The sequence below is a fragment of the Neomonachus schauinslandi genome, chromosome 12 (genome assembly GCF_002201575.2).
Source record: "Neomonachus schauinslandi chromosome 12, ASM220157v2, whole genome shotgun sequence".
In the NCBI taxonomy this organism is placed as follows: domain Eukaryota; kingdom Metazoa; phylum Chordata; class Mammalia; order Carnivora; family Phocidae; genus Neomonachus; species Neomonachus schauinslandi.
Genome location: NC_058414.1, coordinates 20,940,055 through 20,966,268, shown reverse-complemented (window position 1 = coordinate 20,966,268; position 26,214 = coordinate 20,940,055). Strand labels below are relative to the sequence as shown.

The window sequence follows — 26,214 nt, the reverse complement described above, 5'->3', positions numbered from 1 at the left end:
GAAGGAAAGCCGTGGGGCTAGAAGAAAGGGAACGAGGGGAGCTGGGGCATGAGATGATATCAGGAGGGTAAGCAGGGATCTGTTTAATTAACAGTAAATATTTGTTCAAATTTCGGTCCTTTCCTGATTTAGCTTCTATGTTTTATTAAACACTGTTGGATATTCCCTCAATCCTCACGTGACTACACTCACCTGTTTCTCTTATAACATTTCTCACCTTCTTTCTTTATTCTCCATTATGGAGTCATCTTATTCCCACTCCTTAAATATTGGTGTTCTGATGTGTTCTTCATGGGTGCACATTTCTCCTCACTCCCCACAGTCTCTGCGGATCTTGGCCACATTCACGCCTCCATGCTAATGACTCCCATATCTGAATCTCCCTTCAAGATCTCTCTCCCAAGCCTTTGGCCTGAACATGGAAGATACTCTAACTATGTCTGATAAAAGTGAAATCAGCTTTCCCCCAAAACCTGTTACCTCTTTTTTTGAGGTAGGACCTCCATCCACCCAAAGTCAGATTTTTGGAATCATTCTTATCCTTCCACCTTCACCCCAGGTCCTGATCTCCCACAACTAATCAATCATCAAGTTCTTTCAGTTTTATGTCCAAAGTATTCTTGAATATGTTCTTTTCATGCTAGTTCTGGCCTCTACCTAGTCAAAAATTTGTCATTTATTTCTTTAACTACTAAAAGACCTCCCACTGGTCTCCCTGCCTTTAGTTTTTCCTCCCTTCCAATCTGTCCCCCAGAGAACAACCCAAATAATCTATCTAAAATGGGAGGCTAACCAGGACTGTGACTTCCCTACAAAGTGCTATTTCATCATCCACTGGTTCAAGTCCAAGCTCCTTGGCACGGTATGGAATTACTCAGTGACATCTCATTTTCATAGTATATTTTAGTAGTATTAAGCTACCTAAAGTTCCTTAAACAAGCATGCGTTTGCATGCCTGCATGTGGAGCAGGCTGAGTTAAGAGATCCCTTCTTCTCTTCCTCCAACACTACACCGGTCACACCATCTTTAAATTACCCATACTTACCCTTCCAAATTGGGCTGTAGAGAACAGGTCTTATTCACATTTGATAACCCTAGAGCTCAGCATTTATTCCTTCATTCAGTGAGTATTTATCAAGTGTCTACTACCCCCAGGATTCAGCAATGAACAAAACAGAGTCTCAGTCTTCATGGATCTCACATCCTAGTGAGGGGGCTCCAGGAGATTGCCTACATAATAGGCACTCAGGATACAGTACTTGTAATTAAAAATTTCAAACATCAGGCAAATGAAAGAGTCCTAAACCACCGTCTAAGCACACTGTCTGGAACATTGTTCTGACTCATTTTTCCTTTAAATAGCAAATATGGCAGTGACTAAGGCAACTTAAGCAATGGATTGAACTGTCCTAACTGTGGGTATTGTGGTCTTAGTAGGTGATAATTCTCTTAACTAGAGGAAAACATTTTCCCACATATGTGGAGATATAACCTCATATTCAAACGATCCTCCAGGGTAGGAAGGGAATGAATAACATCCTATTTAATTAGACATTAAGAAAAGTTATAGGAGATTAAAGATTTTTACAGGTACTTTAAGATATCATCACATTAGGGGCACCTGGGTAGCATAGTCAGTTGGGCATTCAACTCTTGGTTTCAGCTCGGGTCTGATTTCAGGGTTGTGAGATCGAGCCCCGCATGGAGCCTGCATCGAGCCCCGCGTGGGGCTTCATGCTCAGTGTGGAGTATGCTTGAGTTTCCCTCTCTCATTCTCCATCTGCCCCTCCCCCCACTCATTCTCTCTAAAATAAAAAAGTGAATCTTAAAAAAAAAAGATACCATCACTTTAGTAAGCTATTTCCCTCACTAGTAAACCCTGTCCTCTTTATATTGGAAGAGGGAAAATTGATATATTTCCTCATTCTCTAAAATGCACTTACCAGATAACTTCTTAAACAACTTTTATTCATGGATGATACATTATTCACTATTTTCTAATTATTATAAGAAATGTATACAGTGTGAAATAACTGTGCTCTCCTCTTTGCTTCCCCCATTTAAATTAGCTCTCAAACATCTTTCTAAGTTTCTAACTATATGTGTTTGTGCTTTTGCCGATTAACTTCCTCATGAGTTTCCATGATTTTCAGAATGTAACACCCCTTCACCCTCTACAAACCTAAAAAGTTCTTCTACCTCTGAGGAGTGAATTTCAGTGATTTCTCTGCTTACTTCTGAGCTCTCTACATTTCTATAAATCTGTCTTGCAGGTGACTCAGAGAAATAGCAAACCTACTCCTCCCACTGTGGAAAGGACACAACTCAATAAGGGACGCTGCCATTTATACAGAGGCTCAAGCCAAAAATCTGGCATCACCCTTGATTCTCTCCCTCTCTTCTTTACCCCCATACTCAGTCTATTTCTATCTCCTGTTGATTCTTTTTCCTCAATGCCTCTCAAAATTGCAGACTTTGCTCCTCTAGCCTTAATACAGACGCTTGTACCTGGACTACTGCCTTATAATTAGTCTCTAGTTCATCTATTATTCCTATGTCTATCCAGCAGGTAGAGTCATCTCTAAAACTTGTCTAACTGACCTTGTTACAGCCTAATTGATGATACCGAGTGTCCTTCCATTGCCAAAAGGGCAGAAAATAAATTCCTTGTGGAATGTGGCTTCTGCACCCCTCGTGACCTGGTCCTGTACCTCTTAAGCATCATCTCTCACCAGTCTCCTCACAATCAAGCCATACCCAAATGTGCAGATTTCCTTGGTGCCACCATACTTTTAAACCTCTATGTCTTTATTCAGGCTGTTCCTTTGGCTCAGTGCATACCCCTTCTTTCTCTCTTAGAAAAGGTCTTCTCTGTGAGAGAGGTTGTTTCCCACACCCATCATGGCTTGTAACCACTTGCCCCATGTCTGAGGAGCCATGTCTGCTTTGTCCATTCCAGCATCCCCAGCACTGAGTACAAAGTAGTCAGAATAAAGATTTGTTAACCAAATGAGTAGTATGATTCTAACTGAAAACTCATTATTGAAAAGAACTGAGAGTGAACATAATTAGTAGAAAATGTAAGAAACTTTTTTTTTCAAGAGGCACAATTGATCACATTTGATCTCTAGTGAATATCTGTAACATTCCACGGTTTAAATCCCAAATGTTAAGTCTCCAGTCAGATTTGCACTTCATCAGACCTACAATCCAGACTGGTGGTTAGCTGCCCAAATTGATATCTGAGCTACTCATTTTATTTTTTTTATTTTTATTTTTTTTAAAGATTTTATTTATTTATTTGACAGAGAGAGAGAGAGCAAGAGCAGGAACACAAGCAGGGGGAGTGGGAGAAGGAGAAGCAGGCTTCCCGCAGAGCAGGGAGCCCGATGCGGGGCTCGATCCCAGGACCCTGAGATCATGACCTGAGCCAAAGGCAGACGCTTAACGATTGAGCCACCCAGGCGCCCCTGAGCTACTCATTTTATTTTGACTGTTTGAGATTAGCTTCCACAGCTGTTCTAGCACTGTATTGTCAATCATTTGACTTTTAGATCAGAATTTAACCAATTTGGAGGAAGAAAACAAAAACCTTCAGAAGACTTATTTTTCAATATTTTAGCAGAACATAACTAGCATTCTCCCCATAGATAGCCACTTACAGCTCTCTCAGATTGTGTATATTCTTTACAAGAAAAAAAAAACTGTGAATGGGACTTGAGGCTATATCCTAAGGTTTTGTTTTTTTTTTTTAAAGATTTTGCTTATTCATTTGACAGAGAAAGATAGAGAGAACATACAAGCAGAGGGAGAGGGAGAAGCAGCCTCCCTGCTGAGCAGAGAGCCTGATTTAGGGCTCCATGCCAGGACCCTGGGATCATGACCTGAGCCAAAGGCAGGCGCTTAACTGCCTGGGCCACCCAGGCGTCCCTATATCCTAAGTTTTTAACTTGTCCTCAGTAGATAAAACTTTAATATGTGGTCTTTGAAAGTAAAAACTGAGTTTTCCCGAAATGCCAAAACCTAGGATAAAGCATTTAAGCTTCACTGCTTTTGTTCCACAAATGTTCACCAGACACTCCAGGCTTGTGATGAGTGCTGTGGTGGAATCATATTTTAATGTGTTTTATAATGTGCTTTGATCCTCTGCTTCTTGTTACCTCATGACCCTTCTAACGGCAGCTGGGCATCTACTTGTAGTTGTCAGGGGAAGGTTTTTACAGAAGAATACAGGAGGGGAAAAAAAAAAATCCCAGGCCTTCAAACTTTAAATTTTAAACCATGGAAGTCTTGAGACATAATGTTTTTCAAACCATGTAATCAGTTGGAACATTTTTTCCACCCCCAGATTAGTCTATGTCAAGAGAAAAGAAGAGCAGAAAAGAGAACAAGGAAGAGGAACAGAAAGGGAAGGAGAAGAGAAGGGAGAGAGCAGGGAAAGGGAGAGGAAGGAGGGGTGGAGGGAAAGAGCAGAGGAAGGGGGAGCTAGAGGGAAGCAAAGAATGAGATGCTGGGAGATCCTCCATGCAGGGCCCTGTTCCAGACCTCCATGGACTCTATTCATCTGGAGAGAAGGTTGGAACCTCCTGGTAGGTGGGATCTAGGAAATGGGAGCCCATCCCCACCCTTCCCTGGTCGGTTGTGAAAAGCAACAAGGCGTCTGGGTTTTCCTGTGCTTGCTGTTGTGTCAGCCAGGATCGAAAGAGGAAAACAGAAACAACTCTGTTCACAACTGAGGAAGTTTCACTGTGACGGGAAAATGGCTACATTTGTGGCAGAGACACTGAGAAGCCAAATAGGATAATGACAAATCTAGAGATGTGAGCAGCAGCAGGAAGCCACTACTCCCCCTATGGTGGGAGACCAATGAGAAGAGATGTTGCTATTAGACCCCAGGGGCCAAGGTCACCAGGGAAGCTGGAACCACAGGAGGCCTGACTGGAGGCAGAGGATCATGTAGGAAATGCAGCTGCTGTTGATGATGCAAAGAAAGGCGGAGGTAAACTCTGGCCTCTTCCTTCTTCATATCCTCCAATTGCTCACGAATGCCTCACAAGCACCAAACCCAACTGAATCTAGTGGGCATGAGTCAGCCACTCTGCAGCAGAGTGAGAGAAGGGTGAGGCACGGGCCTGAGGGCAATACCCCTAGATGTGAGAGCAGGAAAATGTCTGCAGGGGATGTCTAGGACTACAAACCTAAGACACCCTCACAGATTCCCCATGCTCAGAAGGGGCCCAAAGCAAGACATCCATGACAGAGGAGCCAGAAGACTTAAAGGGCCTTTGGAGCGGGACTAGGAAGACACATCAGGGATCTAACTAAACAGGAAACCAAAGACCAAATGAGCTCACAGCCATCCCAGTGTGTCCCAGCTTGGACAGAAGACAACACTGAAAAGATCAGACTTGCCTGCACCATAACAAGTTGACTCCATGTAACTGCCCCCACTCCGCTCTCATACCACACAGAGATGACACTCCCAAGGGAAGGGAGACGAGACCATCTAGCAGAATGGAGGCTGAATCTAAATTCACTCTTAGATTAAAAAAAAAAAAAAGGAAAGAACCTAGTCTTACATCTAACAGAGCCCACTGAATGTTGGGGAAGAATGGACACAACACGGATTATCAGTAATGCAGTGAGAAATGGAGAGAAATAGGTCATGTCCAAGGATGTGCTGGGGCTGGAGATCCATATAGAGAAGTTAGTTCCTATTCTTGCCTGGAAGGAAGGGCTTTTCAGAGATATTCAGAGTTCCTATACTTGCCTGGAAGGAAGGGCCTCACAGGTGATATGTGATGAGTCCAATGCCTGATCTTCAAGAGAAGCCAATGCATTCCTTATCTAACTACAGCCCATTGAAGTTTTTCAGAAACCTGGCAAATCTCTCCAGGTTTATCTTCATTTTGATTAGCAGTAGCTGGAGTGATAGGATGAGTGTGAACCGAATTTCGACTCTGATGAGTAGCATCAGCAGCTTGCAAAAAATGAGTGCCTTTCTTTAAAGATTTATTTATTTATTTTAGAGGGAAAGGGAGAGACAGTCCCAAGCAGACTATGTGCTGAGCATGGACCCTGATAAGGGGCTCGATCTCAGGAGCCTGAGATCACAACCTGAGCCAAAACCAAGAGTCCAACACTTAACCAACTGTGCCACCCAGGCGTCCCAGAAATTCGTTCTTCAAAATGTATCCTTCTGTAGATTTGGTAAGGCCATTTCTAGACTTCAGTTTTGAACTAAAGAGTGAGATCTCAAGGCACTCAGGTAGTCTTACAGAATGTTCAGTCCATAAGAAAAGCATATATAAGCCAACTGGAATATATTATGTCCACATTACCAAACTTCTATAATGGAACAGATTTCAGTCTATGATGTAACATTCCAACCTGTCAGGACTTTGCTCAAAATACTGAATTTGCCACTCTGTAAGCAGAGAAACAAGACCATTGATTTACAAATAATCTCATCTATCACTATTCCAGAAACAATATTCCTAATCTTACCTTTTATAATCTAATAATTTAGGAAATAAAAATAATTTATATTCTCTTCATTGTTTACAAAGTGAAAAATGATTCTATTACTGGAAACAATAAAAGTCATTGAAATATTTTGAAAATTTTCTTTACCTCATTAGAGATATGTGTTCCAGAGAGATCTACTGACAGCAAGGAAAAGATGTTTACGATATATTCAATTCCTAGGTCAGTCAAATATTCACAGTTTCGTAAACTCAAGTAGTTTAAATTAGGGCAGCTGAAAGAAAGCAGTATGAAGAATTAATTTTACTTTTAATCACAGGTCAGTAGCAATTTCTTTATACCAAAACTATTTGAGAGAAGCAAATGGTATTGAAGCAAGGACTTTTTTTCTCAAAATAAAAGTAAACTTAAAAGTGGAAAATAATTTGGCATTACGAAGTAGGATGAAAGGGAGGTGGATTATTATATATTATATATTATTATATATTATGTATTATTTCTATGGCAAATATATCTATTATATCTATGGTTTCATTTCATATCATAATTTCTAATAAGAAAAAATATCACATGTATACAAAAAACTATCATGTAAGTATGATGAATGACCACTAAAAGTACAAAGCCAAGTACAATGAGAAAATCCCTTACACGTTTGCTATAGGAATTGACTCTTACTTACTGTACACAAGGTCTCTGACAAGTAAAGAGGATAAGGAATAAACCCACCAGCCAGAACATCCATTGGGAAATGCTTACATAGAGATAATATCCTTGAAAAGTGCAGAGAAGTCAGTCATGTCTAGATAGTGATAACTTCATTAATGACTCCATCTCAAACATTCTCTAATGTGAGATTAATAAGAAACATCTCAGATATGATCAAAAGACTAGTTTTATCTGACTCCAATGTCTTTTATTTTATTTTATTTCCCTGAGTATTAGACCAGTTTCTCAGTCTCCTGGTGTTTCCCAAATGGTTCTGAAGGTCTATTTCTGAAGTCTCCTATTAGCAGATACACATTACTAATGATATGATGTAAAATTTTACTGTTTTATCATACCGTTCTGATAGTTTCACAATAGAGATATCGCTCAGGTGGATACAGTTACTTAAATTTAGCTCTCTTATCCTGGTGCTCACAGGACCATCAAGAAATTGTCTTAGTCCCACATCACCAATTCTGTAGGAAAGAGAAAAGCTCACATGTGATTTTATGTGTAAAGATATAGAGTACTACTTAAGTAATAGTTACTGTATTCAATACATTCTAAAATAGCTTGGTAATATCTTTATATGGGTATTGTGTCAACATTTTAAAACCGAATTTGATCATATAAATTCAGTATAATAGAAAAAGTATAAATGATAGTCACGGGAGAAGGATTAATTAACATGTTCTTCCTGTTCATTGTTCATTTAATTAAATGGCATGATTATTAGAATTATTAACAAGACAGATGGTTCTTAAGGTCTCTTTGGTGTTAAAATGTGATCAAGTTAAGCAGTCCCTGATGCAGTCTCCTGCAAAAGAAAAACACCAAAACTTAGGAAAGGGAGAACCAACACTAACAGTCAAACTACAGCCAGAATCTTGCAGGAATTTTCACTAAATACAGGGTCAAGTAGCTGGACTGAAAATCCAATAAGTGACCTATGGAATTTTTTCTGCTGAAGTACAGAAAACCTGGAGGAAGACCTTGACCTCAGTCTTCCCACACTGTCTATCCGTAATCAGAGACACCTTTGTGTCAGTGCCATTTTCACTCTCCATCAGGAACTATGCTTTATGAATGGCTAGAAGTCTGTTCGGCCCATCTGTTCCCTATCTTCCAATGGGAGCTTTATTTCTAATTCCATTTGGAGACCACCAGTTCCTTCTAAAAAGCATTTCAGTAAATACAGCACAACAGGAGATTGCACACTGCATCCTAAGAGAGGTGGCTTTCACACACAACAATCCTATAGGTAGGTGTACCAATGGGAAGAGCCTTGGGAGCCATATAAGTTGACTGCTGATATCTCTTATACCCTCTATTTGGTCAGATTTACAAAGAGCCGAGCAATACAGGCAGAAGGTGAATGGGCCTGTTTCAGTTGAATGGGATACCTCCTTTGTCCATCAACTCCCCTTCCATCTGTAATAGGACAGGGGGACTGTGGCAGCACCTGGGAAAGCAGTTAAGGGCTTCGTGGGTGGGGGAATGGGAGGGCAGAAGGGAGAAGGAGAGTATAAACACAACTGATCAACTTATCTCTTGGCAAGCAGCAGGGCTGGTGTATTCATTGAGAGATATTTTTACTAACCAGAAAACAAATACGGCATGGCATTTGTAAGACTTGAGAAAGCATACCTCTGAAAATGACTTTTAAAAGAAAATACAAAAACATTAGAACATAGTAAACAGTGTAAAGAAGCAATAGGAATTAATAAGGAGCGACCTGACTGTAACAAGATGCATTCTAAGATGAAAAGGTGGCCACCTGAGATAAAGAACAGATGGCAAACATAGCAATATTTTTCTAGATATCTAGGTTTTCTAGATATGTCTTCTAAGGCAAGGGAAAGAAAAGCAAAAATAAACTATTGGGGGACTACATCAAAATGAAACCTTTTGCACAGCAAAAGAAGCCAACCAAACAAAATGGCGACTTACTGAATGGAAGATGTTTGCAAATTATGTCTGATAAGGGGTTAATATCCAAAATATATAAAGAACTTAAAAAAGTCATCTTCTGGTGGCAGGGTCTGGAGAAGGGGGGGGCAGGTGCCATGCCCAGCTGCAAAGGTGGCAGGAAGAGGCCCCTGAAGCAGCCCAAGGAGACGGACGAGGAAGAGAAGGCGTTGAAGCAGAAACAGAAAGAGGAGCAAAAGAAACTCAAAGAGCTAAAAGCAAAGACCACGGGGAAAGCCTCCAGGGCCACAGGTGGAATTAAGAAATCTGGCAAAGGGCACCTGGGTGGCTCAGTCAGTTAAGTGTCAGCCTTCGGCTCAGGTGACGATATCAGGGTCCTGAGATCAAGCCCTGTATTGGGCTCCCTGCTCAGCGGGAGTTTGCTTCTCCCCCTCCCTCTGCTGCGCTCTCTCTGTCAAATAAATAAATAAAATCTTAAAAAAAAAAGAAATCTGGCAAAAAATAAGCTGTTCCTTGTGCCTGAGGCAAAGGTGATCCTTAATTCCATTCCCGTTTAAACATCTGGATTCCCTGTCATAGCATCTCTTGCCACCTACAGCTAGAATGAAGTGTTTTCTTAGATCTTGTTGTACATTTAGGAATAAACTTTTGTAAAAAGAAAAAAACAATCATTTAAAAAAAAAAGGCTTAGGGGCACCTGGATGGCTCAGTCGTTAAGCATCTGCCTTTGGCTGAGGTCATGATCCCAGGGTCCTGGGATTGAGCCCCACATCGGGCTCCCTGCTCCCTGGGAAGCCTGCTTCTCCCTCTCCCACTCACCCTGCTTGTGTTCCCTCTCCCGCTGTCTCTCTCTGTCAAAAAAAAAAAAAATTTAAAAAAAAAAGCTTATGCAAGTCAACATCCAAAAAACAAATATTCCAATTAAGAAAATGGGCAGAGGACCTGAATAGACATTTTTCTTTTTTTTTTTTTTTTAAAGATTTTATTTATTTATTTGACAGAGAGAGAGACACAGCGAGAGAGGGAACACAAGCAGGGGGAGTGGGAGAGGGAGAAGCAGGCTTCCCGTGGAGCAGGAAGCCCGATGCGGGGCTCGATCCCAGGACCTGGAATCATGACCTGAGCCGAAGGCAGACGCTTAACGACTGAGCCACCCAGGCGTCCCATGAATAGACATTTTTCTAAAGACCTATAGATGGCCAAACAGACACATGAAAAGATGCTCAGCATCACTCATCACCAGGGAAATGCAAATCAAAACTACAATGAAATATCACCTCACACTTGTCAGAGTGTCTGGTATCCAAAAGACGAGAAATAATAAGTATTGGTGAGGATGTGGAGAAAAGGGAAAATTTGTACACCATTGATGGGAATGTAAATTGGCACAGCCACGACGGAAAACAGTATGGAGGTTCCTAAAAAAATTAAAAATAGGACTACCATAGGGTCCAGCAATTCCACTATTGGATATTTACCCAAAGAAAATGAAAACACTAATTCAAAAAATATATATCCACCCCATGTTTATTGCAGCATGATTTACAATAGCCAAGATATGGAAGCAATCTAAGTGTTCATCAGTTGATGAATGGATAAAGAAAATGTGGTGTACATACATATATACACACACACTATACAGTACACACAATAGAATATTACGCAGCCATAAAAATGATGAGATCATGCCATTTGAGACAACATGGATGGACCTGGAGGGACCTACATGACCTAAGTCAGACTGAGAAAGACAAAACCATATGATTCCACTCAAAAATTGTTGGGGTTAATACGGAGCATGAAATCAGCCATAATACCTGGCTTGCTAAAATGTAACACACAGGCCGCTGGGGGCAAGGGAAGGTTTCGGAGAAGGGCGTGGGCCTTTGGAATGCCGAGGCCTACGTGACCACTCTGCCGTTGGAATGCCGGGGGAGTTGCCTTCCCTGAAGCTCTCTTAGCCCAAACAGCCACCCTGTGATCTAAGAGATGTATGCATTGTACCTTAGGCTATGTTTAGTTGAACACGTAGATTAGCATATCTTATCTTTCCCATAAATCCTCTCAGTTTCAGTAAGACCCCTTGTCACACATCACATGCTTGAGAAACAGTGACAAGGATAGCCTGAAGGACCAATAAAAGTGGGAGCAAAGAAGAGCAAAGGGTCTTCATCTCTGAGCGTTGCCCCCTTGCCTTCCCCTCTCTTTCACGGCAAAGTTTGGAGTAATCTTTCATCCGTCGGTACAGGGATTGCTGACCATTCCCAGCAACAAATGAAATCTAAAAAAACCCATACGATTCCACTCATAAGTGAAATTAAAAAAAAGAGAGAAGAAAACCAAAGGAATAAACAAACAAAAAGCTGAATCAGACCTATAAATACAGAGGACAAACTGATGGTTGCCAGAGGGTAGAGGGGTGAGAGGATAAGCAAAAGGCTGAAGAGGAGATACAGGCTTCCAGTTATGACCAAGTCAAGGGAATAAAAGGATAAGGAATACAGCATAAGGAATACAGCTAATGATATTGTAATAATGATATAACAGGACAGATGGTAGCTACATACAGATGGTGAAAACAGTATAATGTATAAAGGTGTCAAATCACTAAGTTGTACACGTGAAACTAATGTAACATTGTGTGTCAACTATACTCAAATTAACAAACAAGTCAAACAAAAAGATGACAAACTAAAAATTCAATGATAAGAATAATAACCTAATTTAAGTCATCAAAACCAAAATTGACCCTTTAAAATATTAGTAGAAGGCATATTTGAGAAGTTCCTTTGAAATGCAGAAAGATAAAGAATTAAAAATAAATGAGATAAAAAATAGAGAACTAGGATTCAATCTTTAAATAAAGAGGATTCTTGGGAAAGATACAAGAATAAGTAAAAACAAAGCAATAATCAGTGATATATAAAGCTTTTAAAATAGCAAAACATGATCCATATGTTAAAAAAGAAGAGTAAATAAAAACAAAAAGGTAAAAAGTAAGTACAAATAGTAGAAACATGGAAGAAGCCAAGGAAGACCTAATATATCAGTTTTATAATGATAAATATAAATAAGTTGAAAATATCCCCTACTAAAAGACAAGAGGTTTTTAAATTGGTTTAACAAATAAAATCTAAATTATAAGTAGTCTACAAAAAACACATTTAAAATAAGATGACAACATAACAAAAAAAATTGCAAAGATGTATTAGGCAAATGTAAATAAAAATAATACAGCAGTGGCAAATAATGAATACATTGAGTCAAAACACTATGCTAATAAAAATATTAAATTAGACTACAAGGTAATTTTATGTTGATTAAAGTTACCACCCACAATGAAGATAGTATATTGGGTATAGATTCTTGAGATCATATTCTTTCCCCCGTAAAACTGTGACAGTGAAATGGAGTAATTATGTAGTGATTTTAAAAATACGTTGTGTGTGTGTGTGTGTGTGTGTTATTAAAAAAAAAAAAATCGGACTGACCTCTGGATTTCTCATCCGCAATAGAAATACCGAACATATAATAATATAAAGAATAATATATACAATAATAAACATAATATAAACAGTAATAATATAAATATCAATTATAAATATATTTTCTGTTACAGAGGGGAAGTCCAAGTTCAGTCTGTTTGTTTTGGTAACTTTAGTTGTGAATTTTTATGCAACATATAATAAAGCATAAATATAAAATAAAATGAAAATAGAAATTCAAAAAGAACATAATTAAGATACAATTTTTTTGGTAGACTGAGCTTTTGACAAACAAAAAAGAGGCATAAAAATTAGAATAATATAAGTAATTCAGTTTAAGTTCCATGCAATATTTAAAGGTATCCAACATATTAACATAATCATCATCTTCCCCACCACCTTTACCCCTAAATAAAAAAATCTCAATTCCGAAAGACGGAAATTGTGCAAGCCATCTTTTTGTACCATGATGTCATAAAACTGAAAATTATTTACAAAGTGATTATTAGCCATAAACTACACGGGAATTTTTTTTTAGCATTTTATTTATTTATTTATTTATTTATTTATTTATTTATTTATTTTTAATTTCTTATGTTCAGTAGCCAGCATATAGTATATCACTAGTTTTTGATGTACTGTTCAACGATTCACGAGTTGTGTATAATTTGGGAAGTTGAATATATCTTCAATAAATAATTCTTGGATAAAGAGAAAATCAAATAACTATTGTAAAACTATATTTTTCCAAAATTAATTTATATATTTAACACAATTTCAATTAATATCTCAATAGGATTTTTTCTGAAATGTGACCAAATTGTTGTAAAGTTCATTTGGAGGGGCACCTGGCTGGCTCAGTTGGTAGAGCATGTGACTCTTGATCTTACAGTCATGAGTTCAAGCCCCACATTGGGCATAGATTATTTAAAAAAAAAAAAAAAGTTTCTAAAGTTCATTTGGAAGAATAAACTGGCAAAAAATATCTAACTTACTAAGGAGAGTCTAATTCCATTAGATATTAAAACATATTATAAAGCAATAATAATAGGTAACATTTATTGAGTGTTTATTATGTGCCAGACGCTATTCTAAGCATATTACATGAATTAACATATTTGATCCTCAAAACAGTCCTGAGTTTATACTCTTATTTTCCCCATTTTACAGATAAAATACTGTATAAAATTAGATAGAAGACAGATAAGTGAATGGAACAGAAAAGGTAGTCTGAAAACAGACATACATACACACATCCATATATATATATACACACACTCATATGTGTGTGAATGTACATATATATGTAAATGTATGTATAAATATGTGTATATATATGTATCTATAATTTTATATTATAATCCAGGAGGCATCAAAAGTCAACAGAAAAGGATTATTCACGTAACGGTCCAGTTAATTGGTTAATGTAGTTAATCCCAAATCTGGCTGTGCGTCAAAAGCATCTATGTTGTTTTGTTGTGTGTGTTTTTTTTTAAGATTTTATTTATTCATTTGATTGAGAGAGAGAGCACAAGCAGAGGGAGAGGCAGAGAGAGAGGGAGCTGGGAGCCCGACGTGGAGCTCAATTCCAGGACCTGGAGATCATGACCTGAGCTGAAGGCAGACGCTCAACCATCTGAGCCAACCAGTTTTTTAAAAAAAAATACAGAAGCTGGGGTTCCATTCCTAAATATTCAGATTCAGGAGCTCTAGGGTAGGGCTTGGGCATGTGTAGTTTTATTCAGCTCCTTGGGTGATTCTGATACCCTGGAATTTTTGCTTTTAAATCATATATATGTTTTTAATTTACCTTTTCATTACTGATTCCTAATTTAATAGCATTGTAGTGAGAGAATAAAGTTTGTTGATACTAATAATTTGAAAGTTATTGAAACTTGCTTTAAAACTTCATGCACAGCCCATTTTAAAAAAGATTGATGTGTGGTTGAGGAAAATGTATATTCTCTGACTCTCAAAATTACTGTTTTAGGCTTGTCTCTTATAGATGAAGTTTTAAAATCTAATCTGAAACTCTGATACTAAACTTCTCTGTCTTTTTACCCTATGATATACTCTTTCATATTTTTCATCTTCTTCTTTTTTTTTTTACTCTGCTGTCATTGAAGACATTATCTTCCATCTCTGTACTTCTCTCCTCAGTGAGTTCTAATCTGCTGATTGGCAATCCACTGGGTTTCTTTATTTCAATATATCATATTCAAATATATTTCAATATATTATATATATATCAATATATAACTATATTATATTTTTTTATTCCTAAAAGTTGTTTTTCTAAATAAATCTAGTTATTTTCTCATATTTTGTTGCCTGCTCATATTTCTGATTTCATTAATTTCTTCAAACATTTCATACATATTTGCTTAATATCCTATGTCTGACAACTCCAATATCTGAATTATTTGAAGGTCAAATTTATTTTGCTGTTTCTGGTAACTCTTTCTCATGGTGACTCATATCTTTATACATGTAATAATTTTTAATTGTGAGCACCTATATTTTATTCTTAATCTAAGGAGTCCTAGAAGCCTAAATAGAAAATGCTTTCCTGGGTTGCCTGGGTGGCTCAGTCATTTAAGCGTCTGCCTTTGACTCAGGTCATGATCTCTGGGTCCTGGGATCAAGCCCTACAGTGGGCTCCCTACTCAGCGGGGAGTCTACGTCTCCCTTTCCCTCTGCCCCTCCCTCCCACTCGTGTGTTCCCTCTCTCACTCTCTCAAATAAATAAATAAAATCTTAAAAAAAAAAAAAAAAGAATTTGATCCTTGCCCACCTGAGAATACCAGGATAGAAGCCCAATACCCAGCTGAAGAAAGGGTTTCATTAAGAACTTGTCATCTGTCCATCTGTTAGGGACTCCACACAGAGGACAAATCTAACCAAGAGTATGAAGAGGAAACCCTTCAGTAAGATTGGTTTCTCCTAAGCAACTAACAAAGTCCGTTTGGGAAAAGTCCTGTTTGTTCTATACACTGTGGTAAAACTGAACTAACCATGAGAATCCTCATTAGGAAAAGTAGCCCGTAGTGTTCCTGTGAATTCATTTAATCTTATAAGAGTCCATGATTCCACATGGGTGCCCCTTCTTTATGTTACCACAGAACTCTGCACTTCCCTGTACTTGAACTCCTGACTTTCATGTTTACTAACTAGTGAGCCCCTTAAGAAGAGGGTCTCACACATTTTAGATAATCAATATTTCTTGAATATATAACTGAGTGACTCATTACCTTATACAATTTGCCAAATTCAACACAGTCAGTTGCTTCAAAGGTGAAAGTGACTTAAGGCTACCATCTGTTATTCTCTTGCAGTCTGCCATGTAAATGTGATTGATATTTGGATAATTCTTGTCTATAAACTTGAAGCACGCATCAGTAATCCTTTTATTTCCTGTTTAAAAAAAAACAGAAGGCAAGTATTGTATTTGTAATGCCCCAAGAGTAAAAGTAAACATTAATGCTGAACCCCATTTTTAATATCACAGACCTTCAAATCGGATCTTTCTGAGGTTACAAGTAGAAAGAGCTTTAAAAGCACAGTCAGAGATATGAGGCGCACCAATGAAAACTATTGATGTTATACGAGAACACTTTTCAACTAAAGCCTTTAGAAGAAAAAAAGATGATTAAATTTACCACAGTGTATAGAACAAGCTTAGCAAAGTAATGAGGTTATTTATTTTTCTCAATATTTTCAGAAGGAGACATATTATCTATTAAATTTTCCTAATTTCAAAGACAACGGTACCTTTATTCAATATATTTGAGCACACTTACACTTGAGTAATGGAGAGGAATCAAAATTAAATCATGTTACGAAGTGGGGGAAAACATGAGAAAATGGAATGCTGAAAAAATCACTATATTTAGAAGTTTGACACAGAGAACTAAAGTTAAAGTTTATGCTTAGGCTACAGGATCTCTGAAATAAAAATATCCTAATTGGGAAACGGAGTTTTTTAGGGTATGTAAGGATTGAAATGTTCAAATGTTTGTGTGTGTGTAAATTTCTTAATGATTTTCTTACTATAAAAACAACTAAATTGAAAATCCCATTCATATTTTTCAGTAATCCAAGCCACTAGAAAATGTGCCCATCTATTAGGACTGAGAAGAAAATGTACTTTGCAACTACCTACTCTTATACAGTTGTCCGTTAGAGTTGGCATGTCGTTGATGGTCAGATGCATAATTCCAGTGCAGCTGTTTGCAATGTTCCTGAAGCCTTGGACTGAAATCTGAATTGTACAGAGTAGATGAAAATGATGGAAGAATTCGTTAGCATGACATCTAATAAAACCCTAAAGAAGTAATAACCCAAGGTATGTCATGATTTTGCTACTGTATTTTAAAATTGAAACCATAAAATATGGACGACCTAAGCGGGAAAGGATCTAATCTTGATTTCTTTACTACTTAATTTCTTATATGTATATATTGTGAAATGATCACCACAATAAGTCTAGTTAACTTATTGTTTAATTTTTGTATTGAGGCAAAATTCACATAACACAAAATTAATCACTTAAATGGGCCATAAACCATTCATAATCTTATGTAACCATAACCTCTATCTAGTCCCAAAACATTTTTATCACTCTAAGAGGAAATTGAATCTACTAAGCATTGCTTCTTACACACCCCTCTCCCAGCCCCCAGCAGTCACTATCTTTGTGGATTTACCTATTCTAAATATTTAGTGTAAGTGGAATTATACAATATATGGCCTTTTGTATCTCCTTTCTTTCACTTAGCATAATGTTTTTGAGGTTCATCCACAATGTAGCATCATGTATCAGTACCTTATTCATTTTTATGGCTGTATATAAAAAAAAGATTTTATTTATTCATTTGAGAGAGAGAGACTGAGAGCATGAACGGAGGGGAGGGAAGTGGCAGAGGAAGAGGGGGAGGCACACTCCCCGCTGAGCAAGGAGCCCGACATGGGGCTCGATTCCAGGACCCCAAGATCTTGACCTGAGCCAAAGGCAGACGTTTAACTGACTGAGCCACCCAAGCACTCCTGTGGCTGAATAATATTCTGTTGAATGAATATACCACATTTTGTTCAACCATTCATCTGTTGATGAATATTTGGGTTGTTTCCATCTTTTGGATATTTGAATAGTGCTACTATGAACATGCATATACATCTATTTGTTTGAGTACCAATTTTCAGTTCTTATGAGTATATACCTAGGAGTGGAATTGCTGGACCATATGGTAATTCTATGTTTAACTTTTTAAGGAACCACCAAAATGTTTTTTTACAGTGGTTGCACCATTTTACATTCCACCAGCAATCTATGAGTGTTCCCACTTCTCTACATCTTTGCCAGCATTATTTTTCATTTTCCCATATTTTCCTTTAAAAAAATTTTCTAGTGGGTTTGAAGTGGTACCTCATTGTGATTTCGATTTGCATCTCCTTAATGACTAATGATATTGAGCATCTTTTCATGTATTTATCAGTCACTTGCATATCTTCTTTGGGGAAATGTCTATCCAAGCCCTTTGCCTATTTTTTAATTGGGTTATTTGTCTTTCAGTTCTTGATTTATAAGAATTCCTTATATATTCTGGATACTAGAGCCTTAGATATATGATTTGCAAATATTTCCTCCCATTCTTTAGGTTGTCTTTTCACTTTTTAAATAATGTCCTTTGATGCACAAGTTTTTAATTTTATGCAGCCCAAATTTATCTGGTTTTTTTCTTTTGTTGCTTATGGTTTTGGTGTCATATCTAAGAATCCATTGCCAAATCTAAAGTCATGAAGCTTTACCTTCAGTGTTTTCATCTAAGGTTTATTATTTTAGCTCTTATATTTAGGTCATTGGTCCATTTTGAGTTAATTTTTGTATATGGTATGAGGTAGGAATCCAACTTCATTTTTTTTTTTAGCTTTTCAAGTATTTTTTTAAATGTAATTTAATTTTATTATGTTATGTCAGTCACCATACAATACATCATTAGTTTTTGATGTAGTGATCCATGATTCATTGTTTTCGTGTAACACCCAGTGCTCCATGCAGTACGTGCCCTCCTTAATACCCATCACCAGGCTAACCCTTCCCCCCACTGCCCTCCCCTCTAAAACCCTCAGTTTGTTTCTCAGAATCCACAGTCTCTCATGGTTTGTCTCTCCCTCCAATTTCCCCCCCTTCATTTTTCCCTTCCTTCTCCTAATGTCCTCCATGCTATTCCTTACGTTCCACAAATAAGTGAAACCATATGATAATTGACTTTCTCTGCTTGATTTATTTCACTTAGCATAATCTCCTCCAGTCCCATCCATGTTGATGTAAAAGTTGGGTATTCATCCTTTCTGATGGCTGAGTAATATTCTATTGTATATATGGACCACATCTTCTTTATCCATTCATCTGCTGAAGGGCATCTTGGCTCTTTCCACAGTTTGGCTATTGCGGACATTGCTGCTATGAACATTGGGATGCATAACACCCTTCTTTTCACTACATCTGTGTCTTTGGGGTAAATACCCAGGAGTGCAATTGCTGAGTCATAGGGTAGCTCTATTTTTAATTTTTTGAGGCACACTGTTTTCCAAAGTGGCTGTACCAACTTGCATTCCCACCAGCAGTGTAAGAGGGTTCCCCTTTCTCCACAACCTCTCCAACATTTGTTGTTTCTTGCCTTGTCAATTTTTGCCATTCTAACTGGCGTAAGGTGGAATCTCAGTGTGGTTTTGATTTGGATTTCCCTGATGGCTAATGATGATGAACATTTTTTCATGTGTCTGTTAGCCATTTGTATGTCTTCTTCAGAGAAGTGTCTGTTCATGTCTTCTGCCCACTTTTTGACTTGATTATTTGTTTTTTGGGTGTTGAGTTTGAGAAGTTCTTTATAGATCTTGGATACCAGCCCTTTATCTGTAGTGTCATTTGCAAATATCTTCTCCCATTCTGTGGGTTGCCTCTTTGTTTTGTTGACTGTTTCCTTTGCTGTGCAGAAGCTTTTTATCTTGATGAAGTCCCCAAAGTTCATTTTTGCTTTTGTTTCACTAGCCTTTGGAGATGTATCTTGAAAGAAGTTGCTGTGGGCGATGTCAAAGAGGTTACTGCCTTTGTTCTCCTCTAGGATTTTCATGGATTCCTGTCTCACACTGAGGTCTTTCATCCACTTTGAGTTTATCTTTGTGAATGGTGTTAGAGAATGGTCAAGTTTCATTCTTCTGCATGTGGCTGTCCAATTTTCCCAGCACCATTTATTGAAGAGATTGTCTTTTTTCCATTCCATGTTTTTTCCTGCTTTGTCAAAGATTATTTGACCATAGAGTTGAGGGTCCATATCTGGGCTACCTATTCTGTTCCATTGGTCTATATGTCTGTTTTTGTGCCAGAAAAATGCTGTCTTGGTGATCACAGCTCTGTAATATAGCTTGAAATCGGGCAACGTGATGCCCCCAGCTTTGTTTTTCTTTTTCAACATTTCCTTGGCAATTCGGGGTCTTTTCTGATTCCATACAAATTTTAGGATTGTTTGTTCCAGCACTTTGAAAAATGTCATTGGAATTTTGATTGGGATGGCATTGAAGGTATAGATTGCTCTGGGTAGCATAGACATTTTAACAGTGTTTATTCTTCCGATCCATGAGCATGGAATATTTTTCCATCTTTTTGTGTCTTCTTCAATTTCTTTCATGAGTGTTTTGTAGTTCCTAGAGTATAGATCCTTTACCTCTTTGGTTAGGTTTATTCCGAGGTATCTTATGGTTTTTGGTGCTATTGTAAATGGAATCGTTTCTCTAATTTCTCTTTCTACAGTTGCATTGTTAGTGTATAAGAAAGCAACTGATTTCTGTGCATTGATTTTGTATCCTGCCACATTACTGAATTGCTGTATGAGTTCTAGTAATTCGGGGGTGGAGTCCTGGATTTTCCACATAAAGTATCATGTCATCTGTGAAAAGAGAGTTTGACTTCTTCTTTGCCAATTTGAATACCTTTTATTTCTTTTTGTTGTCTGATTGCTGTTGCTAGGACTTCTAGTACTATGTTGAACAATAGTGGTGAGAGTGGGCATCCTTGATGTGTTCCTGATCTTAAGGGAAAGGCTCTCAGCTTTTCCCCATTGAGGATGATATTCACTGTGGGTTTTTCATAGATGGATTTTATGAACTTGAGGAATGTTCCTTCTATCCCTATACTCTGGAGAGTTGTAATCAGGAAAGGATGTTGTATTTTGTCAAATGCTTTTTGTGCATCAATTGAGAGGACCATATGGTTCTTCTCCCTCCTCTTATTAATGCGTTCTATCACATTGATTGATTTGCGAATGTTGAACCACCCTTGCATCCTGGGGATAAATCCCACTTGGTCGTGGTGGATGATCCTTTTAATGTATTGTTGGATCCTATTAGCTAGGATTTTGTTGAGGATTTTGAAATCCATATTCATCAGGGATATTGGTCTGAAATTCTCCTTTTTGATGGGGTCTTTGCCTGGTTTGGGGATTAAGGTAATGCTGGCCTCATAAAATGAGTCTGGAAGCTTTCCTTCTGTTTCTATTTTTTGAAACAGCTTCAGGAGAATAGGTATTATTTCTTCTTTGAATGTTTGGTAGAATTCCCCAGGGAATCCATCAGGCCCTGGACTCTTGTTTTTTGGGAGGTTTTTGATCACTGCTTCAATCTTGTTACTGGTTATTGGCCTATTCAGGTTGTCAATTTCTTCCTGTTTCAGTCTTGGCAGCTTACAGGTTTCCAGGAAGGCCTCCATTTCATCCAGATTGCTCAGTTTATTGGCATATAGTTGTTGATAACAATTTCTAATAACTGTTTCTATTTCCTTGGTGTTAGTCATGATCTCTCCCCTTTCATTCATAATTTTATTAATTTGGGTCCTTTCTCTTTTCTTTTGGATAAGTCTGGCCAGTGGATTATTGATCTTATTAATTCTTTCAAAGAACCAACTTCTAGTTTCGTTGATCTGATCTACTGTGTTTCTGGTTTCTAATTCATTGATCTCTGCTCTAATCTTAATTATTTCTCTTCTAATGCATGGCTTAGGCATCGTTTGTTGCTTTTTCTCTAGTTCTTTAAGGTGTAGAGTTAGTTGGTGAATTCGGGATTTTTCTATTTTTTTGAGTGAGACTTGGATGACTATGTATTTCCCCCTTAGGACCAACTTTGCAGTATTCCATAGGTTTTGGACCAATGTGTTTTCATTCTCATTGGTTTCCATGAATTGTTTAAATTCTTCTTTGATTTCTTGGTTGACCCAAACATTCTTGAGCAGAGTGGTCTTTAGCTTCCAAGTGTTTGAATTTCTGCCAAATTTTTTCTTGTGATTGAGTTCCAGTTTTAAAGCATTATGGTTTGAGAATATGCAGGGAATAATCTCAATCCTTTGGTATCCGTTGAGACCTGATTTGTGACCCAGTATGTGGTGTATTCTGGAGAAAGTTCCATGTGTGCTCGAGAAGAATGAGTATTTTGTTGTTTTAGGGTGGAATGTTCTGTATATATCTATGAGGTCCATCTGGTCCAGTGTGTCATTCAAAGCTCTTGTTTCTTTGTTGATTTTCTGCTTAGATGATCTGTCTATTGCTGAGAGTAGAGTATTGAGGTCTCCTACAATTAACGTATTGTTATCAATATGACTCTTTATTTTGGTTAACAGCTGGCTTATGTAGATGGCTGCTCCCATGTTGGGGGCATAGATATTTAAAATTGTTATATCTTTGTTGGATAGACCCTTTAAGAATGATATAGTGTCCTTCTGTGTCTCTAACTACAGTCTTTAGTTTAAAATCTAATTTGTCTGATATAAGAATTGCTACCCCAGCTTTCTTTTGAGGTCCACTTCACTTTCAGTCTGGATGTATCTTTAGGTTCAAAATGAGTCTCTTGTAGACAGCATATGGATGGGTCCTGTCGTTTTATCTAATCTGCAACCCTGTGCCGTTTTATGGGAGCATTTAGGCTGTTCACATTGAGAGTGATTATTGAAAGATATGAATTTATTGTCATCATGTTGCCTGGGAAGACCTTGTTTTTATAGATTGTCCCTGTAAATTTCTGTTCTATATCACTCTTGGGGTCTTTCTCCTTTTATAGAACCCCCCTTAATATTTCTTGCAGGGCCGGCTTAGTGGTCACATATTCTTTCAGTTTCTGCCGGTCTTGGAAGCTCTGGATCTCTCCATCCATTCTAAATGACAGCCTTGCCAGGTAAAGTATTCTTGGCTGCATGTTCTTCTCGTTTAGTACCCTGAATATGTCTTGCCAGGCCTTTCTGGCTTGCCAGGTCTCTGTGGATAGGTCTGACGTTATTCTGATGTTCCTCCCTTTGTATGTAAGGAATCTCTTCCCCCTAACTGCCCTTAAGATGGTTTCCATGGTTCTAAGATTTGCGAGTTTTACTATTACATGCCGGGGTGTTGGCCTGTTTTCCTTGATCTTGGGAGGGGTCCTCTCTGCCTCTAGGACACGAATGTTTGTTTCATTCCCCAGAATAGGGAAGTTCTCACCTACGATTGGCTCAAATATATCTTCTAGTCCTCTCTCTCTCTCCACCCCCTCAGGAATCCCAATAATTCTGACATTGGAACGTTTCATGGTGTCACTTATTTCTCTGATTCTGTTTTCATGGATTTTGAGTTGTTTTACCCTGGCCTCCTCTTTTTCCTTCGTGTCTATTAATTGTTGGTCTTCTATTAGATCACTAATTTGTTCTTCTGCCTCGCTTACTCTAGCTGTTAGATTATCTAGAATAGATTGGATCTCATTGATAGCATTTTTAAGTTCTGCCAATTTAACTTTCAGTTCTGCCCTTAGACTGTATGTTGCAATTAATTGATTTCTCCATTCTAGCTATTGTCTTCACATTTGCTGCCCTGAATTCCATCTCTGACACCTTGGTTATGTCTGTATCCATTTGTAAATCTGTGGCAGAAGTCACAGTCCCGGGGCGCCTGGGTGGCTCAGTTGGTTAAGCGACTGCCTTCGGCTCGGGTCATGATCCTGGAGTCCCAGGATCGAGTCCCACATCGGGCTCCCTGCTCAGCAGGGAGTCTGCTTCTCCCTCTGCCCCTCCCCCCTCTCATGTGCTCTCTCTCATTCTCTCTCTCTGAAATAAATAAATAAAATCTTAAAAAAAAAAAAAAAGAAGTCACAGTCCCTGAGTCTTTCCTATTTTAGGGGTTCCTCCTCCTAGTCATTCTGTTGAAGGGTGGTTGAGGGAATGTACAGAGTCCAAATTATTGACCACAACCCAAGCAAGATGCACCTGTTTTCTAGGGACCTTAGGGTTGCTGGCCCCTTGTTCTCCCAGCCTGCCTTTGAGGGGGGAGCGTGCCACACTGTTTCTCAGGCAAACCTGTTTGGGCACAGTTGCCCTGCCCCTGTGGCAGGGGATGGGCTCAGTGGAAACTGGTTTTTGGGGGCTTTTGTTCTCTCGTGGCTTTCCCTGGCAGCTTTCCACGTCTCTTCCGAGAGTCAGAGCAGAAGAGACCGTTTCCAACCTTCTGCCTCAGAGCAGAGATTGCAGTCTGTTCTTCAGTGGGCTCTCCAGGCCACACTCTCTCCGTTTCTGTCTGTGCTGCTATAAACTGCAGCGTCCTGGGTTGTGCGCCCCTCAGCAGCGCTCCCAGTCCTCGCCTCCAGGTCGGGGCACGTCTCTGCCCTTTGTGCTTCTAAAACCGCCAGTCACCCCCAGTTCCCACGTGTGGCCCCGCTGCTCCGATTTCAGTCTGGGGGCTGCCCTAAAGTCCTTTCCCCGCCGCTACAGGTCTGCGAGTCTGTGCTCCATCCCCAGCATGGGAGGCTGTTGCTCACCGGCGGTGTCAGATCCCTGCAGCCAGGCTCCTTCCCCCTTCCATTTATCCTCCAACATCTGCCCGCAGAATCACGGCTCCCTGCTTCAGACCTTGAAACCAACCGCCTGCGATATTCTGTTTGTAGAGATCCAGATCTTCTTACATCTCAGGCTGATTTCATGGGTGTTCAGAGTGGTCTGGTAGATATTTAGCTCAATTCCGGGGACCGGTTGGAATAGGGTCCCCTACTCCTCTGCCATCTTCAAGCCCTCTCCCAACTTCATTTTTTTGCATGTAGATATCCAGTTGCCCCAGCACCAATTGTTCAAAAGAGTGTTCTTTCCCCCATTGAATGGTCATGACACCCTTGTTGAAAATCAATTGGCCATAAAAGTATAGGTTTATTTCTGGTCTCTCAATTCTATTTCATTGGTTTATATGTCTGTCTTATGCCAATACCACACTGTTTTGATTACTGAAGTTTTGTAGTATTGATTTTTCTTTCAACTATCATTATCCACATTAACGGAAGTACCAGCCTTGGAGAATGTTCAAAATACTGACTGATTGAAGGATCAAATGCATTTTCCTATGATGAATTATCTTAAAATAATTTATTTAGGTTTCATTTCCTATAACAAATAGGCATGAATGGGAAATTAGATGGTATTTAGACTCAGTAATGGGAAACTGAGAGTTCACCTAACAACAGACAGCAGAGGGAACACCCCTGCAATGTTATCTTCACAACAGCATGACAGGGAGAACAAGCAATAGCAGCTGTAATGGACCTCTTAGGAGACCTTTGGAGACTTCATGTGTCCCATCTGTCACTGAAGGTGACTTCCAAGGTTCTATCATTACAGCCTCCACCTATTTAAAAAGGACTAGCCAAAAGTTGGGGAACTGAGTGCCGCATCCTCAGAACAACCAGAGCACAGCTCAAATGCCACCTGCTCAGGAAGTGTCCCTGAGCCTTAGATTAGGCCAGGTTCTTATTATACACTCACAGCACCATGTAAGTATCATAACTATAGTTAAATTAATGTTATGATTTGTTGTTGAACTAACTCCCCTGTACCCCAGCTCCCAGCAGGGTATCATAGTGTCAGCTGAATAATCAAGTAATATTATTATGTGAGTAAATGAAAGAATGTATGAATGAATTATGAGAACAAAAAGAAAGCTTGTGTCTAACTAGGTTCTGCTGCCCAGCAGACACTGACAATGTGAGCACCCAGTCAAAGGCCAGGGGAAGCCCTTGAGAGCAGGGGCTGAGCATGCAATCTTGAGTGGCTGCAGAAGCCAAGCCCTCACTCAGGTAGAAATATATTTGGTGCTATGGTCTGAATGTTTGTGTCCCCGCAAAATTCATATATTGAAATCCTAAACCTCAAGGTGATGTTATTAGAATGTAGGTCCTTTCAGAGGTAATTTTGGACTCTGCCTTCATGAATGGGATTAGTCCCCTTATAAAAGAGTCCCTAGAGAGATCCTTCACCCCTTCCACCAGGTTAGGTTACAGCAAGAAGGCGCTGTCTGTGACCCAGGAGGCAGACTCTCAATAGACACTGAATCTGTCAGTGCCATGATCTTGAACTTCCCAGTCTCCAGAACTATGAGAAATAAATAACTGGTTTTTTTTTTTAAGATTTTTTATTTATTTATTTGACAGAGAGAGACAGAGCAAGAGAAGGAACACAAGCAGGGGGAGTGGGAGAGGGAGAAGCAGGCTTCCAGCTAAGCAGGGAGCCCGATGCAGGGCTCGATCCCAGGACACTGGGATCATGACCTGAGCTGA

At 38.9% G+C, this 26,214-nt stretch overlaps 1 protein-coding gene across 1 annotated transcript in view; it reads right to left on the bottom strand.

The window, feature by feature from the left end:
• Nucleotides 1-26,214, bottom strand: part of FBXL13 (F-box and leucine rich repeat protein 13) — a 230,063-nt gene that overhangs the window by 51,428 nt on the left and 152,421 nt on the right. The window contains exons 13-17 of the mRNA XM_021689519.2: nucleotides 16,772-16,870; nucleotides 16,120-16,237; nucleotides 15,861-16,023; nucleotides 7,552-7,671; nucleotides 6,635-6,761 (exon numbers count right to left, since the gene is read on the bottom strand). Of these exons, the coding sequence (XP_021545194.2) occupies nucleotides 6,635-6,761; nucleotides 7,552-7,671; nucleotides 15,861-16,023; nucleotides 16,120-16,237; nucleotides 16,772-16,870 (627 nt within the window). The remainder of the gene's footprint in view (nucleotides 1-6,634; nucleotides 6,762-7,551; nucleotides 7,672-15,860; nucleotides 16,024-16,119; nucleotides 16,238-16,771; nucleotides 16,871-26,214) is intronic.